We start from the raw sequence: 17,784 nt of genomic DNA, 5'->3' as shown, positions 1-17,784 counted from the left end.
GTTCGGACCGACCGTGATGGAGTGTGGGCCGGCTACAGAGTCGCACTGAAACCAGTACAATACCTTGAAAATGTTGAGAACCGAAGAAAATGCAAGGCACCGGGGAGGTGAGGCATCACATAGGCGGGTGAGGGGTCAGTTCCTTATTGCTGTGCAGGTCACTGGCGCTTCGACTCTCGTGGATGGTCCGTTGCCCAACAGAGGTGAGCCATCACTAAGGCAAGTGAGGTGTCAATTCCTGGAGGCAGTGCTGCATTGTTGAGCCACAGACACCCAGAGGCATTGCAGGGAGGTGATACGTTGTTTGCAGCGATGCATCGCTTCACGGTGTCGATGTCACGCTATGAGGCCACAGGTGCTGGGACGGAGTTGAAGTTGGGTGCCTCGGATGGTGGTGATGCGGTACTTGAGACTCCCACAGTGGTGGAGCTTCGGAGGTGCTATGGCAGCGTCAGGCCTGCGTTCTAAGTCCTGGTTGTTGCGTTGAGCAGGGACGATGGCTCCAGAGCAGGCAGTAGCACAATGTCGAAAAGCGGGGCAGATTCCGAAGTGATGCTAGAAGTCGATGGGTTGGTTTCTTCTTTGTTGGTTTCTTCTTTTTATCACAGCAAACCCACTTCTGAGGGCCAACCAACTGGATTTAGCACAACTTGGCAGAATAGGGATCTCAGCAGAAGAGCTCAGGTGCAGCAGGTGAAGTCTTTGATGGCCCTGAGACTTCCAACAGGAGGAAAACTCAACTCAAGCCCTTGGAGAAATTTAGAAATCAGGATGAAGAGAGCAAAGTCCATTCCTCTCACTCCCATGATAAAAGCAGCAGGCCGCCAACACATCAAAGCAAACAGCAAAGTGGCAGTCACTCCTGGCAGTACAACCGCTATTCTTCTGGACAGAATGACCTCAGTCCATAAGTGTATATTGTGTCAGAGGTCAAATACGTATACCTCTTTTAGCCTTTGAAGTAGGGAGACTTCAAAGAATGGTCTATGTAGTGCACAGGACCCTGCCTTTTCTGGCCTTGGCTCCAGACACACTAAAGGGGGTTATGCAGCTCTTTGTGTGGGGACAGGCACAGCCATATTCTGGTGTAAATGTCAATTCCTCCCACCACTCTAGCTCAGGAAGACTCATTAGCCTGGTAATGGGCCATCAGGAAACCTCAGTTCCCTTTGTGTGACGGTCTAGAGTGAATACACATTATTGCTAAATAAATTATCAATTCTTCCAAAAAAGAACTTAGTTCTTGCCCAACACGACATCTTGGCAACACATATATAGTTTCTTCCATTATTTACCCCACAGCCGGTGCATAAGGAAAGTCTTCTGATAGCGTATGGCTGAGCCCTAGTAATTTAAAACTTCCTCTCAGAGTGGTAAGAACGTGACCTAGCTAAGTTTTACACTTGTGGGGTGAATGTATTTTTCTCTTTTTTCTTTCACCTCATTATAGGGACATTGGTGCAAGTATTTTGGATATTTGCTTCTCAAATTTTCTCTAACATTCATCTTTTCATGACAAATACAACAGCATTATGTGATTTTATTGTTCCATCGCTCTAAGTTTGGTGAAGCATCTGATCACTCGCAAATTAACCTGTTTAACTTTTAAGAATTGTGTGGACGCGAGCAAATGGGCGAAAAGCACGTATTATATATTTATAGGCATCTCCTACTACAGTTTGCGGCTTTCCTGATGAAGGCGTATTGTTCACTGAATCACGCATATTCTCTTAGTTATGATGAAGACTTGATTCAACGTATCAACATTCCAAGTCACTACTTGTACTCTGAAGAAGATCATATTTTTCCTCTACAACGACTATCAGTGTGCAACTATTGGTTGAACATGTGTTTGTGTAGTTCAGTCTTAATTCATGTATTATTCATTGATGTCTAGCCACCACTGGCCATATTGGTCAATACTGTTGTTGTGTGATTGTTTCTTTGTATGAAGGTACGATTATTTTGTTTCACAAAGATTTTAATATATTAAAAGTCATTATGAATATTTATATACCATTGTTTTAGATTTGGAATAATTACCCATATATTCAAACTGGTATAATTATAAAGTATATCTCTTTCATATATTCATGCTGGTTTGGCCCTTATGTGTTAATCGTGAGTTTCTGTAATGTTTCATTGCTGCCAAGGTAGTTTTTAAGTACATTTGGCTTCATTTTGTATGTCTTACCGCATTCAAGTGTGCTCTGCATGTCAACCAGTTTAATTTGCATTCACAGGACTTCCAAAAAGTGTTCTATGTATGGTATCTCAGTTCTAAAATAATGCCCTTTTAAGGTCAAGCCGACCAGGCAGTGCAAGCTATATGGATGCAAAGACCTATTGTCAGCTTACAAAGAACTTACAGTGGGCTTAAAGCCCACCCATTGCTTATATTTTGTTGGCTTTATTTTTACTCCCATTCCCATTTTCTTGCGTCTTATTTAATGGCTGGCCCTGTACATCTTGTGTTTGTTCCTCGTCTGGAGCACACCCGCTCTACTAATGTCCTTCCGCTGCTCTCTTTTAGGGTAATGGTTTTCCTTTGGCTTAAGGAGTTTGCCAACGCTTGTATGTTGAACCTGACAAGAACATTCCACGTAAAAATATGGCAAACGCTATGAGATTTTTTTCCTTCACAGCCTTGCATTTCTAGACACTTACAGTACTAGACACCCATTGGTTTGGAAGTGAAAACTATGTGCCGAGGAATGCCCAATGTGCAACCTTTTAGCGTACGCTACTAACCCAGGAACGTATTCCAAGACTTGGACTCTTGCACATATTTATTTGTTTCTGGTGCTCCTTTGGGTGCATGAGCAGTGAGGAACTCTGCCTTCTAAAAATCCTCATCTACACAAGAGTGCCAATGGTTATCTGCCTAACCAGAAGATTGACTCAGACCACAGAGCCCCAAGAATGGCACAGAAACTAACTGCTCACCTGGTCCTGCTGCTGCTTGGTCAGCTCCATTTGCTGGCGTTGCTTCTCGATTTGAGAAGCCGCCAGCTTCTTCTGCTCATCGTGGGCCGCCAAGAGCTGCTCCCGTAAACTGGTCAACTGGTTAATCATGCCCATGAGCTGCCTCTCCTTCTCAGCAAGGCTTTCTGGAGTCCCTGTTTGTGGAAGGATAAGCAAAGAAAGGGGTTAGACAGATCAAAGTAACAGTCACCAAGCAAGAGACATCTCCATCAAGTTCTACATACATCTTTCAACCTAACGTGATCTTTATCTGCCTATAATTTGACAGCAAGCATTTACAGTGATTTCAACTTTAGACTAGTCAATAATACATGTGGAGCCAGGAGAGAACCCATTAGTTTGTTAGGACCAGACAGATTCAGTTTTGTCGTGAAAGCCCTTCAATAAAATGTACTAATGGGTAAGCTGGAAAAGCTACATAGGGTCATTAGCTTACCTAGTACTCACAGATATTTCTGCATGAATTCTTCCATCCACTGCCAAGCCACTACCCTTCTTTCTTATGCACTTATGGCATGCAAATGTTATCACACAGACTGCTGCCCGAAGAATGGTGAAAACGTGAAAGTTTTACTGAAGTGCGCAGAGTGACATGTTGATTGTGTAGTATGGAAAGAGAAATTCAAATATCTTCAGATATGAACATAGGATGTTCATTCAAACATGCCTTCTTCAGAGTACCCTTCAGTCAATTGCCTGATTACTACTGTGCCATAAAGAGAAGGTTATGCAGTGTACTGATGGCTCTGATACACCACTCAAAGTCTTTAAATTAAAACTAAAACAACTAGCTTCACTTTTAAGAAGAAGCTTGTTTACTCTTTTGTATCCAAAGTGTTTTACATAAACGGATACAAATGCAATTATTCCTAGCAAATTGGCATGCAATACATGTTACGGTCTTCTGAGTCTTAAGAGGCTGGGTAGTCCTGTCTTGGAAAATGACCCAGGACCATGGTGCTTTAAACCACTCAGTCGTTTCTCTAACATGAACCAGTTAAAACACAATTTTTAAGAAAAACGTGAAATAATGTTGCTAGAAAATACTTCAGGCTCAAAACTGTATTTGCATAATAAATCAACCACAAGTCCAAGACAAAATTAAAACCTGGTCCTTTACTCTGCCATCAAAGAAATACTTTCATTGCCTATTGTGATGTGTGGGTTTTTGCAGCTCTACGATAGGATGCTGGATACGGCTATGTTCCCTAATGCACTATTTTATCTTATTGGACTACCGATTTCTGATATTGAGGAAAATTGATACATCATTGCTAAAGCAAGTTAACAAAAATTCACAATAGCTGCATGTTTCTTTCTTAATGTAATCATTTTAATGACAGTATTATAATAAATACACTAGTGAAAGTACAGGGCTATGCATACTTACAATTAATACAATTTAACATCCTATTGAGATCACCAGGTATTCGTACAACAATCTAATTTCTAGAATCGTAAATTGCCTAGGTCAGAATGTCCTACATAAACCCATTCAGCATATTTACACTGAAAGCTTTAGACCCCTCACCCCCTATCCCCACCCCTGGGTCAAGGTTCACCTACACGCACACTCATGTTGATCTGAGGCAGGCAAAAACTTCTTACATTTATACTCCTATTTTTCACAATTTCGCCATTAATTGTCTAATAAGCTTAACATTTAAAATGTTAGAAACAATGTTGGTGTAGACAAGCTGGGAAGAAATGGGAAGCTGGGAATAAATGAGCAGAAAGAAGCTTTTCATCACAGCACACCGGTTAACTCATTTGCCATTTCTGCTTCCAACAGAACCGATAGATATGGACAATGTATATTTAGGGTATTTTATTTTATTTTTATTTATAAAGTTTTGTATAGCGCAAACATGACCCAGATGGGTATCAGAGCGCTTCACACTTTGGAAGGGTAGGAAATAATAAAGGGAAAACCCAGCGTCATTTAAAAATGAAGGCAAGAGCAATGACAAAGGGAGTATCAAAGAACATCACATTTAGCTAATACAATAGCGTACGGGGAGAAGAACAAACATTGCTTATAAGAGTATAGCAGTCAACTCTGAGCTTCACAGGTGTTAGTCCAATATAGTAAGTAATCAGGGGGTGGTGAGAAAAATAGACGAGCCATGACCATTTAAGGCAAGAACTAGTTTATTAGGATTATTTGTACTTCCTTTTTGAAAGAAGCTGTGGAGGAGATTCTGCGGACTTCTGGTGGGAGAGAGTTCCATATCTTCTGGGCCGAGCCAGAGAAAGCTCTGTGCCGGTTTGCTTTTTGCGAAACATCTGTGGTTTTAAGAGGAAAGAGTTTTCACTTCTTGATGGTCTGCCCCCTCCAGATAATTCTAGCCTTTGTGCCAAGTAACAGGGGGTTTCAAATGGAGGGCTTTGTGAGTCAAGCAGGCAATCTTTAGCTGTATTCTTGCTTTGTAGGGCAAACAATTTAGAGATTTTAGGGCTGGGGATATTTGAGCATTTCTTTTTGTACCAGTAATCAATCTGGCAGCGGCAATCAAGGAAGCCCTTAGTGGGGCCAAGGTATATTTGGGGAGGCCACAGGGCGTAGTACTGCCATAGTCTTGCCTTAGCAAAACAAGCACTTGAACCACTTGCTTGAAGTCATCTTGTGGAAGGGATGGTTTGAGATTCCCAAGTATCCTCATCTGGTGGTTAGCACCCTTGCACACTTTACTAATATGATTCTTCATGTTCAAGTGCATGTCCAGGGTGATTTCAAGATATTTAGATGAATCAATAATGTGAGGAGAGCAGTTGAAGGCAGTGAGGTGTTTCATCCAGAGGTCTATATTGGGGGTGTGATTAGGAGGAGATATGAGAAGGAATTCTGTTTTGGAGGTGTTGTGCAGGAGATGGTTCTCAGTAAGCCAGCTTTGAGTATTCATCAGGGTAGAGTTGAGTAAAGTGAAGTCTTCAGAGGAGGTGACTTTCAGGTAAAGTTGCGTGTCATCCGCATGCATATGAAAATGAATGTTTTTCATATGTATGCGGTATGAACCTCTTGCTAAAAGCATGTCCCTTCTGATTCTAATGCATCTCCTTGCTTCTTCCTAGCAGATAGGACGTGGAGCATGTTTTGTGTCTGTGCAGTCTTAAGTCTGGGGTTTGTCAAAAGGGCCTTTTTAATGTCTAATGCAACATTGAAGAAGGTGTATCCAGTCCTTTGGAGATGTATCCAATACAGGCCGTACAACAATTAGTGCTACACGAAAGTGACGTCCACCCTCCCGCTGTACAACGGATACTGCGTCCTAACCCATTGTGTGGCCATTATATACAAGACATTATTGAAGCGCATAAAACAACTCCTTATTTTAGGCTTATAATTAAATTAACATAAAAGGCAGGATATGATTTGTCACATGGGATAGTCAGGCAATGGTGCTTTCAGTTGAGAACCAGGGCCCGACATATTAAATCACTGGGTACACGGCTGTTCTTAAATAAAGCTCTCCTAAAGAGAGTTTGCAGAAACACTATTTCTAGTATTTGGTCTTCTCCTACCAGGTTGAAAGAGAAACGCCTGGAGTACTGATGACTTTGCATCTGTTTTTCTCATCGCTATCTAAGAGCTGCATGTAAACTCTTTATCCGAGTTGTAATTCAGATCAGACCCATGCTACACAATACCTAAATCAGACTCTGAAAGAGTTAGACTTAATCTTTTTGTAGATTTAATAGTGGCAGACTATCTTGAGGGCTCACAACTCATGCTGAAGATTGGAACCATTCTGATCACCCCAACAATAAAGGGCTTCTTTAAATCAAAATATTGTTATTTGTACTCAGCTCTAGACTACCTTTAATCTTTTCACAAAGCTACAAGGTGTGCGTATCATTTATTACCTAGCAGGGCCATCTGATGCTAAACTGGACCCTTTTTCAGTCAGCAGCTCCTCAGCGTTATTCAGTCTTAATCAGTCACAACAAGTATTGGCAAGCACACTAGTTCTGGCTTTGAAGGACCTATATATCTACACATAAGCATTCACAACTGCAGTTTATTTACTTTGCATGCACAAATGCAGCCGGCCCTATTGGCTTTGCCAATGCTTGATTAAAAAGTAGGAAAAAGTATTGTTTCTATGCAAATAGGAGATAAATAGCATTATTGGGGTGATTAAATGTACTTTCCAGATAACAAATAGTCCCTCATTAATTCCAATGAAGGAAAGACACATCGAACAGCTGACATCACGAGCTGAGAGAGCAATACTTTGAGTAGGACCAAAGCCCACCTCACACACAAGAGTTATTAACAATGCGTCTTGCAATCAGCTTTACTGTCAAGTCAGACCCCAAAAACACAAAAGGGAGCTTATTTTAGAGCACAGCAAAGGGATTTATCGAGGACTCGGATACTGCACACACGTGGAAGATGGGACCATATGAGCCCGCACCGAAGGAAACCGAGAAAGGAACTTTTCTAAACTCATTTTCACTTGACAGCAGAGGCCAGGAAGAAGGTGTTTAAGTCTAGAAAAAGGTTCTTTGTAGAAGCAGAGTTACTTCTGGAAAAGAGCCAAGAAACAAGCAATGTGCGGACTGCATTCTTTCTTCACTGACAGAAAGAACAAAAGACACACCAAAAATGTGTCTAAAGTTGACAGGTTTCCAAAAATGTCTTCACTAGCTGAAAGAAGAAAAGACACACCACACATGCAACTCAGTTCTACAGGTTTCTTAGTTCCTGGGGTTGGGAGGACTTAAGATGACAGAATGACACTACAATGGCAGTTAGTCACAGTTTAAACAAGCAATGGCTACGCATACAAAAACGCATTTTACTCCCCCCCAACAGCAAATTGTTCAGTGTAGAGTTCAGCACGTGGTCAAGAAGGTTTCTCAACTGGATCTTAGAGAGTAGATTTGATAGGGAGGGCTAAAAGGCTGTCCAGTGGCTCCTGACGTAGCGTTCTCCCTTTTGAGGGGACGCCGATGTTTACACAGAGGTTTACTTACACTTCTTTAGTCACTAAGGATGAGGCAACCAACTATTGTAAGGTTGCCCTGGTACTACAGGCACAGAGCATTACCAAAGAATGTATATCTGCCTCATGGTAGGTGGTACTTTGGCTAGTGGGGGCGTTAAGGTTACAGAGAATGAAAATTAAAGAGAGAAGCTGGCCAACTTGGCATGATGCCTTAATAAAGTCTTATAATGTTATCCTATATATGGTTCATTATAAATATATATAGTTTTTATGTTGTTTGTTAAGTGCTGCATACCATCTTATAGCGGCGTAAAAGTAACAAAGTGTAGGGTAGAATACCCAGTAATCCTGCAATTAGAAGATCAAGGAAACAGGCAGGTGCGGGCACCAATAGCTTACAAGAGTAGACATTTACCAAGCTGAAATGAAGGTCATAAAGTCTTGAAAATACCAATTCTAGCCTGGTAGGGAGGTTAGTGACAATCCTTAAGCAACTGGCTGGCCTAGCAGCAGATCGAGTTGCAGGAGTTCGATTTGGACAAAGACTAACAATAATCCTGTTTTATCACCTCAATTTCAGTAAGTGAGACTCATGTCTCAGCTCTTCATAAAGAACGTTATATATGGAGGGATATTCCCCTGAATCTCTTTTGTCGTGGTATTTTAATGGTCAGTCCATACAAGTTGGCAAACTTTAGACTTCGGCTCAGAAGACACGAGACAAACAGTTTGTCAAGCTAATGTAGTGAATGGATGCAGAACGTCACAGAGGCAGAGGGTTTTAAAAATGGGCTATGATGAGATAATGGAGGAATTCCAATGCGGGCGAAATGAAACCAAGTCATTGCAGTCCCAAAGGAAGCGATGCATGGTTCTTTCAAGACGTATTTGGGAGAGCAATATAGAGACTATTGCAGTGATTGAGGTTTAAAATAACTACAGCTAGCCCCAGGCCCACGCAAGTGGTAGAATGTCTGTAGAAAGCTGAGGAATAATCCGTTTAATTACAAGAGAGACAGTGGTAGTCCATAGAAGGGGTAGTGGCCAATGTACTTGTTAAGAGTACAGAGCATATTAAATCTTTTCAGGGGAGGTCACTCAAAAGAACTGTGCCTGAGAATTCTAATGTCTTTTAAAAAAGTAAAGAGGTTGCAGAGCAGGTTTAAGAGCATGGCTGATGCACATTTTATAGCCACTTCATACCGTCCCTCAAAATACTTACCTGCTTAAAAGATCAATTTGGTAGGCGAATCTGTATCATGGCTATGTCCCAGGCAGGCTTCAAAGCATCATGACATGAAACAAGAATGCTATTTTCATTCATCAATGCAAGAAAGTCCTGAACGGACTGTTCGATCCTAGCAGCAGGAAATGCTCCCAACAATCAATTTACACCAGCGATCCCACAGCGGTGCAAGCCAGACAGAAGTGCATTAAGAATGAAAGCTTAATGTATTATATGAGGAAAGCATACCATGCCCTGACCAACAAGCAGCCGCAGAACTGCTTACCATGATAAATTAACTGACCTAAGTTTAATTGATAGAATAAATCAAAGCGGGGGCTCCCTTGCCAACTTGGAACTCTCTATAATTTAGCGCTGTGAAATACAACCTACGAGCTTTTGCAATAACTCTGTACAAAGGTGGACGTTTATTTTTATTCAAGTAGGCTTTTGACCCCCTAGAGGAGAATATTCAAGGAGCAGTGAATTACAACTACTCCAGCGAGCAGTCCCCAGCACTGCCATTATTAACCATTGCATGTGCATGCAGCAGTTAAGAAAAGCAAATGCAAGCTTTTCGTCATGCTACCCTGGAAGAGTGGCGAGAGCAATGGACCAGGTCACAACAGAGAGTATATTTCAAGTATTTCAAATGGGTTTCCCTAAAACGGATTGTGTACTATGACAATGTATTTATGCAATAATTGTGTAAAGTGATGGTTTGTGAGGTAAGCCACTATGCAGTGTTGCGGTTGCAGTTTTTTTGCTCACCGTGCCATTCCAGTTTGGATCCAGCCATATGCAAATCAGTCTTGACCCTGCTACCATGGGAACAGTCCAATCTGAGCTGCCAGGCCAGGCCCTCTCTGGACTGGAAACAAGCATCCTGGGAGCAGTTATCGGGTTATCAGCCCTCATCAGCCAGGCTAGCTTGACTCCAGTGGCATGGTGAGCATGGGACCCACATCGTGGCATACCCGTCCCAATCGGGCTGACAAATGTAAAAAGAATAACTGATGAATGGAATGCTGAACAATGTCAAACATTCACCCCAGTACAGAGATTTGGGCCTAAATCCATTGTATTTTTGCTCACTATGCCATTCAAGTTTGGACCCACCCATATGCAAATCAGACATGACCCTGCCTCCCATTGGAACAGTCCAGCCTGAGCATCCAGGCCAGGTCTTCCCTGGACCGGTAGCAAGCATGCTGGGACATGTTTTGGGGTATCACCCCTCATCAGCCAGGTTAGCTTGACTCCAGTGGCATGGTGAGCACGGGACCCACTTATGGGCATATCCATCCCATTCGGGAAGTCAAATGAAAAAAGAACAATTGATGGACGGAATGCTGAACAATGTCATTCACCCCCAGTACAGTGATCTGGGCCTAAATTAATAGGATTTTTTGCTCACCATGCCATTCCAGTTTGGACCCAGCCATATGCAAAACAGTGTTGACCCTGCTTCCCCCTGCAGGAAAGAGGCAGTTGAGACTAGGAAAGTTTACTACCCCGAGTGAGGCAGAATACATGGCTGATGCAGGCCAAGAGCTCAATGGGGGTCACCTGTAAGGGGTCATTTATGTTCCAACGGTGTCTGTCCCTGTTTCTAAGGGTAATAGTACAGGTTGCTACAACAAAGGATTGATGCTGCAAAAGTGACCATATCAACTTCCAATGCCTGCCTCACTTTGCTAGATTTACTGTTAATGTCCTAGAAGTCTATGCATTATTGACAAGTCCACTCGAATTATGTGGCATGTGGGAAACAAATTATGCAGCAGGATGTACTCATTATGAAGCAAGAAATGCATAATATGCAGCATGAAGTGGCAAATGTTTGCTAGTATTGCTTCATTATTATGTGTTGTTCACACATGTTAACAAAGTCTGGGCAAAGAGGTTACCCCATTAGTAGCACTTTAACAAACACTGTAATAAAAATGACCAATCAACCTTTTTTTCCTCCAGAGTTTTATACAGCGCGAACTAGACCCGGGACATTGGGTATCAGAGTGCTTTACATGAGCACCAGTTTCGTTACAGATGAACACATTCCTTTTCGTTAGGCACGGGGAGATTAAGAGATTTGCCCAGAATCTCAGGATGTTGGGAGTCGTTACCGAGACTCAAACCCGGTTCCCCAGGTCCGAGGTCAACCACTCCAGCCGTAAGGCTACATCCTCTCTCAACCTTTGAGATGGACCATCCACTGTGCGGTAACAGATGCCACCATATATTTATTAACTTTTGAGCCGACGGAGCTAAAATCAGTTTTTTTTGTTTAACTCCGCAGATTAGGCAGCAGTTGACAGATTTAGTGACAAATGCAGCAAATCCATAATTATGCAGAAAATGCTGCGACCGCAAAATCGCATAATTCCAGTACCCTTGATCATAGGGCACACAGGCAGTACAAGCATACATGAAAAGCATTCACTCAACTTGTAAAGCCGAGGAACATTCAGCAATGTGTTCATAAAGTGACGTCTAGCCAACAAAAGGGTTTGCCTTTGCTTTGTTAGGGCGCATATGATTATTTAAGAAAGAACTATAAATGCTGTTGAGTGCAGTGATTGGGCTAGTAGTCCAAGAAAAAAAGCTGTGCCACTTGTAGAATCGATTAGGTCAAATATAGCCCCTCTTGCACACAGTACTTCGTTTGTGCATTTATAGGCAGCCGTCTTCCTCTCTGCTCGTTACTGAGTTACTAGGGGTCGAGTGACCACAACTCAAGATAATTAGCATCACTTATCAACCCAGGACTCGCGCTGTTCTTTCGAATGGTTTGTAGGACAATTCCTGTTATGGTTTATAGGGTGATCTGTGATGTAGAATGGTTGTATCGCCCCAGAGGCGTTGCTTGGTTAGTAAGACGGGGGGGTGAGCTTCAGATTTTCCGACAATTACGCTGGCATATATGTTAATTATTGTACGAGAAGGAGCGCATAAGGGGAACTTAAGGGCCAATGGAAATGGAAAGAAGTGCGGATTGTGAGGGACACCAAAAACACAGTTTTTTTATATATACCCATGTTTTACGACCTTCACAACAGAAGAGTGTGTGTGTTTTGTCTGAGTGCGTATTTTAAAATCCCAGGTGAAATCTGACACACCTTACCATACCCGACTTAAAGCTCCTGTACCCAACTATTTACTAAATAATACATTTATTAGGGGGGTGTAACACTCAATCCCCCCTTTCAGGAAGCTACGCCCCTGTGCAACCCAACATCTACCCTGAAGGCCATGTCTAGGGCAACACGGAGCATATAATGGCTGTACAGAGCAAGTAATCCTGACCCAGGGCAAATACATTTACTAGAACAAAAAAGACATTTTAAAGCATAATACACTAAAACGGGAATAGCGTTCATTTGGCTTGGCATGTAACAATGACAAGCAACCACATTTGATTAGGGGCCACCCTTTATGTGTTGAGCACTTTTTTATGTTTGTTGATCTGGTGTGAAATGACTGCACCACATCCATGAAAAGTGGGGACGAGCTTTGATGTCTTTCCAACAGAGAATTAATGATCCAGGGAAAAAAAATTCCTCGAAAAAGAATCAGAAGGATGTTGTGCACCTGCTAGGCATCATGCTCCACTTAAACAAAGGCAGGTGTGCCATGGGAAAGATTGTGCTCTGAAATGATCGTTGTGTGTGCCTGCGTCCCTCGCCAGTTTATTTTTTCAATAGAGTGGTAACCAGGCTTACTTGCCTTCCTCTTGTCCAGCATTGCTTAAATTGTGTTATCCCTTGAAATCCATGCCCGGAATCTGCCACGACCACTTATCTCAAGACTCGGAGTGTCACCTAAGAGATTATCCATCTTAATGCACACATGAAATCTACATAACATACGCTTTGATTCAAGGGACTCCGATGAGCTATAGTGTCACTGACGGATTATCTCTCTTAATCCTTCTTTGACAGTCTATGGAATCTATGGCGTGCACTCGCAGCTTCAACATCATCGCGCAAAACAAGAACCAAGACTAACACTCTTAAATAGCGCATTGCGACTGAGGCGATAAATGCTATGTAGACCACTTCAACTGCTTTTCGATGGGTTTGAAAGGAATAATTGGGATGCAGAGTGAGAGCGACTTCAAATATCAGGTACTTGATATTAGCAGAAACCCTTAGAGGACTCCCCTGGGTCAGTACAATGTCCACATAGAGAAGACAACAATGATGCGAATACATACAGAACATAATGCCATAACATTTGCATTCTAAAACAGTCCACTCAGCCTTTCACGCTTCTGAGCTTGTAGCAAGAGTACCCCTGACTTGGGCACTAGTGACTTGTGTATTATTAACACTCGCAACTGCTGTGCTCGGACAACTCACATTGCTAGTAGTCGCAGAAACTGTAAGCTCCAGCACGAGATGCAAACGGAGTTGATGGCAAAAACATGAAGAAATGATGGGGGCCAAGAGAGTGACTGTACTTAAAAGTGCCTTGAAAAAATCTTTGCGACCCAACACAATGTCCATTGGCCAGACAGAGCCCAACTTAGACCTTCCTTAACTAGAGCTCAGTCTCCGTTACAGAGGTAATAGTGGACTTTGAGAGCAATGAAAAGCTGAAGAAAGCAGGGCAAAGTAAGTGTCCGATTGTTCAACTTCTTTGAGACATGGCTGTCTTTGGCTAACATTGCTAAGCCTAATGTCCCAGTTTCTCTTCATTATACCACAGCTTTGCACTTTGCTTAGACTCTCTGAAGCAAAAAAGTGGGTATTTTCCACTGAGAACATAGGCAGCGACAAGTGTGAACATAAAAGAACTGTTCTGGTCACCACAACACTTCACGCGTAGACCACATTTCAAATCAACACTACTGCAACCAAGCACTGCCTAAAGTGTAACGTGTCACCCATCCACTAATGCGGTTCAGCGCCTGGTCGGAGGTATGAAGCACTATATAAATGCAATTGCAGACCAATGTATTTTATGAGCAACAGAACAAAAGATGTACTTAATTCCTTATAATATTATACTTTTTACTGATGTCTTGTTCAACATTTTTTCCATCGAAACGTTAGCAGGGTGAGTCAGTAAGCACTCTCCCATGAGAAACACTGAAACAAATACCATACCACAGTAGCATCGCTGCAGCGTCCACCACCCCATGGGTAAAGCAATAATACATCTACACTGCACTGCTGAGCGGTAATCAGTCATCTACGTAAGCGCAAAACATGGGCGACATGTACTACATTCATCGAGCGTCTGTTGCCCAAACCCAGGAATTGGTACCAGGACTTCCAGGCAGTGCCCAGGTAGATGACAAGACAGACCCTCGACGGGTAAGCCCAAGATACAGTCCCGCAGCCTGGGAGGGGGCCTGCGCTCTCCTGCTAAAGCCTCATCATGCTGTTCTCCACAGGAGGCCCACGATTGGAAGTCCAAGGAAGCTCCCCTATGACCGACTGCACCAAATGCAACCATCTCACCACAAATCCCCCACAACAGTCACCTTTTCTAAGATCAGTGCGCGCCCTCTGCGCCTCATCAGAAAAAGCGCCTCGAGGCGTTTGACTGAGCAGAGCTGTGCCGCACCAGACACAACACTCGTGTTCTTAAATACAAACTGCTGAACAGTTTTCTTTTTCCGGAAGTACTTTTGATTTTACATTATAAAAGGCTAAATATGGAATTGTGTTAATCACAAAATCGCTTTTACTGTCAAGGTTACATAAACCACACATGCTGGTTTACATTCCACCTGCAGCAGATGGGCTATCGGCGAATTAAAAAAATGAACGCAGCTCTGAAATCTGGAAAGCGCCTGGTCACCTCCGGAGCGCTCGCTCGGCGGCTCTCAACGGCGGTGCCAGTTCAGCTTTAAGGCGCAGCGCTTCTGCAGGGAGGGAAGACCCTGGCGCACTGCCTGGGGGCTGAGGTGACTCAGGCGTTTCCTTTCGGGCGCGAGGACTCCGCAGCGAAAGTGTGTCGCGACAGGCCCGTGTCGCGAGAGGAGCCCTTGATATTCCAAGTCATGATACCTCAGAGCGGCAATCCAAACAGAAACTCGCGAAGATATCACTAGGAATAGATGTGGCTTCCTCTCGGAATACTCCTGGCTCGCGCCTGAATGCCAGGAGTAAAGCAGGGGCTGAGTAAACAAGGAGCTTTACTCCTGGAATAAAATAGGCATTCAGGAGTGTCTCCGAACAAATTCGTTGTGATTCGCATGTGCTCTCCAATCGGAGTACATTACGTACACCTGTCAGCTGCAAAACTTTACAACCTAGGCGATATATTCTTTATAAAGCGAAAATACACGAACTCGTTTTCCTTGACTGCAGTGACATAAAGAGGAACAGAGGAGGTAGGGCTCAGTAACGCAACTTTAACATGACATTTGGACATGGTTCATACATTCACAGTTTACATGGAGTTCTCAAACACCCTTCCTGCAGCCACTACTACTCTGTGAATACACTTGGTTTGAAAAGGCTCCCAGAAGTCTTGCAAAAACACTGAACCCTTGAGCGAGATAAGTTTCATTCTTGTGAAATGTGATGAGCCCAATCAGCGGGTTCACGCCCATCCGATGGGGCGGAGTAGAGGCCGGGCCAGAAGGACCAAGCAGGGTCTACTTTCTCAGGCCCATGCGCACTCTGCAAAGAGGACAGCAGAGGGCTCCGAGCTGCACTCACACTCACAAGGAACAGATAAAGAACATCCTGTAGGAGCCCCTGCATTATCTGAAGCTCTCCGGCATGCAGACGCAGAGCTGCGCTCCTTCCTCTATGTTCCATCAATCAGGGGCGGCTCTAGGCTCATGGCGGCCCTGGGCAGGGAGCGTATGTAGGGGGCCCCGGAAGAGGGGGTCCGGGCGGGGGTGGGGGGAGCGCAGAGGCCAGGGAAAGGGGGGTGGGGGGTCAGGGTGTTTGGAAGTGGAACAGAGCCGGAGCGGCCAAATCCCTGCCAGGGGCCGCCACGCAAATATGTATCAATCCTCAGAGGATTATTATATTAAGGATGTATATTGGCGTGGTGGCCCCTGAGGTTTGGTGGCCGGCCCAAGGCAGGTGCACAGCTTGCACATGCCTAAGGCCGCCCCTGCATCAATGAGATCCACAGAGGAGCTCTGAGAAGGCTGCGGTCAATCCACATAAGACCGTTTGGGAAGCAATGAAAAGCATCCTCGTCCTTCTAAGCTGAGGGGAGGGGGACATTTTGATTGAATTTAATCTCTGAAGCATATAGATCTGGTAGGAGCGATGCTCATAGGATGGATTACGGTGCAGTTAGATTTTGAAATACCCAAATGAGGCATGGGGAACCTCCAGGTAGTTTACTATGCCTCCACGAGGCAAGCAAATAACCCATGAAGGAGGAAAGGTTTGTTTGAAATTGCTCAATTAGCTGGCGTAGTAAGATGCGTTTATAACAATCATTTGGCTATTCATGGTCATGCAAAATCAGCAAAAGAATAACCCCCAGGAAAGAGATCTTGGTAGGAGTTAGTGCCGGTTAGTCATTCATTCATGTATGGGAAGTGAGAAGACACTGACGACTCTGATGGACAAACACACCCTCAAGCATCCTGAATAAGACTCTGGAAACACCAGTCAAACCTCACCGAAGAGTTTGGATAATGTTCAGCACCTATCACAAAGACATTTTTAGTTCCAAGCTGTCTTTGGATATGTCTTGTTAAGCCACAGAGATAATCTGTTCCTCTTCATTTAATGCCAGCTCTTATGATACCATAATAAAAATGTGCAAAGAAATCAAAGAATGAAATCGCAGAAACCTTATATTAGCTACAGGGCTCGTGTATTTTTTTGTGATTACTTTCATCATATTATGGATGTATGTTTTTGCACTAATACATACATCAAAATCCACATTAAAATAAAAACTGAGGCACAATTTAAATGCACTAATGACTTCCACGAAGTACCGAGATGAGAAAATAGGAGAAGGGCTATTGGCAACTGAAAGATTTCACTGGCTACAAAGGTCAATGCAACCTAACTGCAGTGGAGAGAACCAGATGCCCTTAGTTCCACTTTACAGGGCTAGAAGTCAAAGAAAACTGAGGCAAACCCACCATTTCCTAGGGAACAACATTGGTGTTACCATGTGCTTGGGATATATCCTGGATTCTTGCAAAATTATATGATGCCACAAAAAGTAAATTATAAGCCATCTGTAGTGTCTCAGGCTAGATCCAAAAGCCCAAAGGGATACGGAGTCTTGCGGACATGTAAGTTGCATGATCCATGAAACCTCAGTGCTGAATGATAAAACTCTCTTACTAGAAAAGTACAAATAAATCAGGGAGTGCAAAAGCTGTGGGTTTTTGTAGGATGAACAGCTTCATGACCATGGTTCTGAAGCATTTGAAAAAGTTCTGTTAGAGCTTGCTTCCTTATGAATTTGCACGTTTTTTTAAATGCTAATTTCTAACTATATAAGGCCTGAAACCTATGTTTTTTTTCAGTGAATTTCAAAGGTTTTTTAATGCTAATTCCTAACTATATAAGACCTGAAAGCCCACCAGGAATCTCCAGTATGCGCCAGCGGACTGCATTGCAGAGAGGTGTAAAGAAGCCACGCCCCTTTTTACACCTCTCTGCAACACAGCCCCTG

The 17,784-nt window shown here is 43.3% G+C and overlaps 1 protein-coding gene across 3 annotated transcripts in view; it reads right to left on the bottom strand.

The window, feature by feature from the left end:
• Positions 1-17,784, bottom strand: part of SOX5 (SRY-box transcription factor 5) — a 441,228-nt gene that overhangs the window by 197,010 nt on the left and 226,434 nt on the right. For all 3 annotated transcript variants that reach the window (XM_086920362.1, XM_086920351.1, XM_086920354.1), the window contains one exon: positions 2,947-3,119. In XM_086920362.1, the coding sequence (XP_086776488.1) occupies positions 2,947-3,119 (173 nt within the window). The remainder of the gene's footprint in view (positions 1-2,946; positions 3,120-17,784) is intronic.

The sequence above is a fragment of the Lissotriton vulgaris genome, chromosome 1_1 (assembly GCF_964263255.1).
Source record: "Lissotriton vulgaris chromosome 1_1, aLisVul1.2, whole genome shotgun sequence".
Classification (NCBI taxonomy): Eukaryota; Metazoa; Chordata; class Amphibia; order Caudata; family Salamandridae; genus Lissotriton; species Lissotriton vulgaris.
This window is presented reverse-complemented; position numbering and strand designations above follow the sequence as displayed.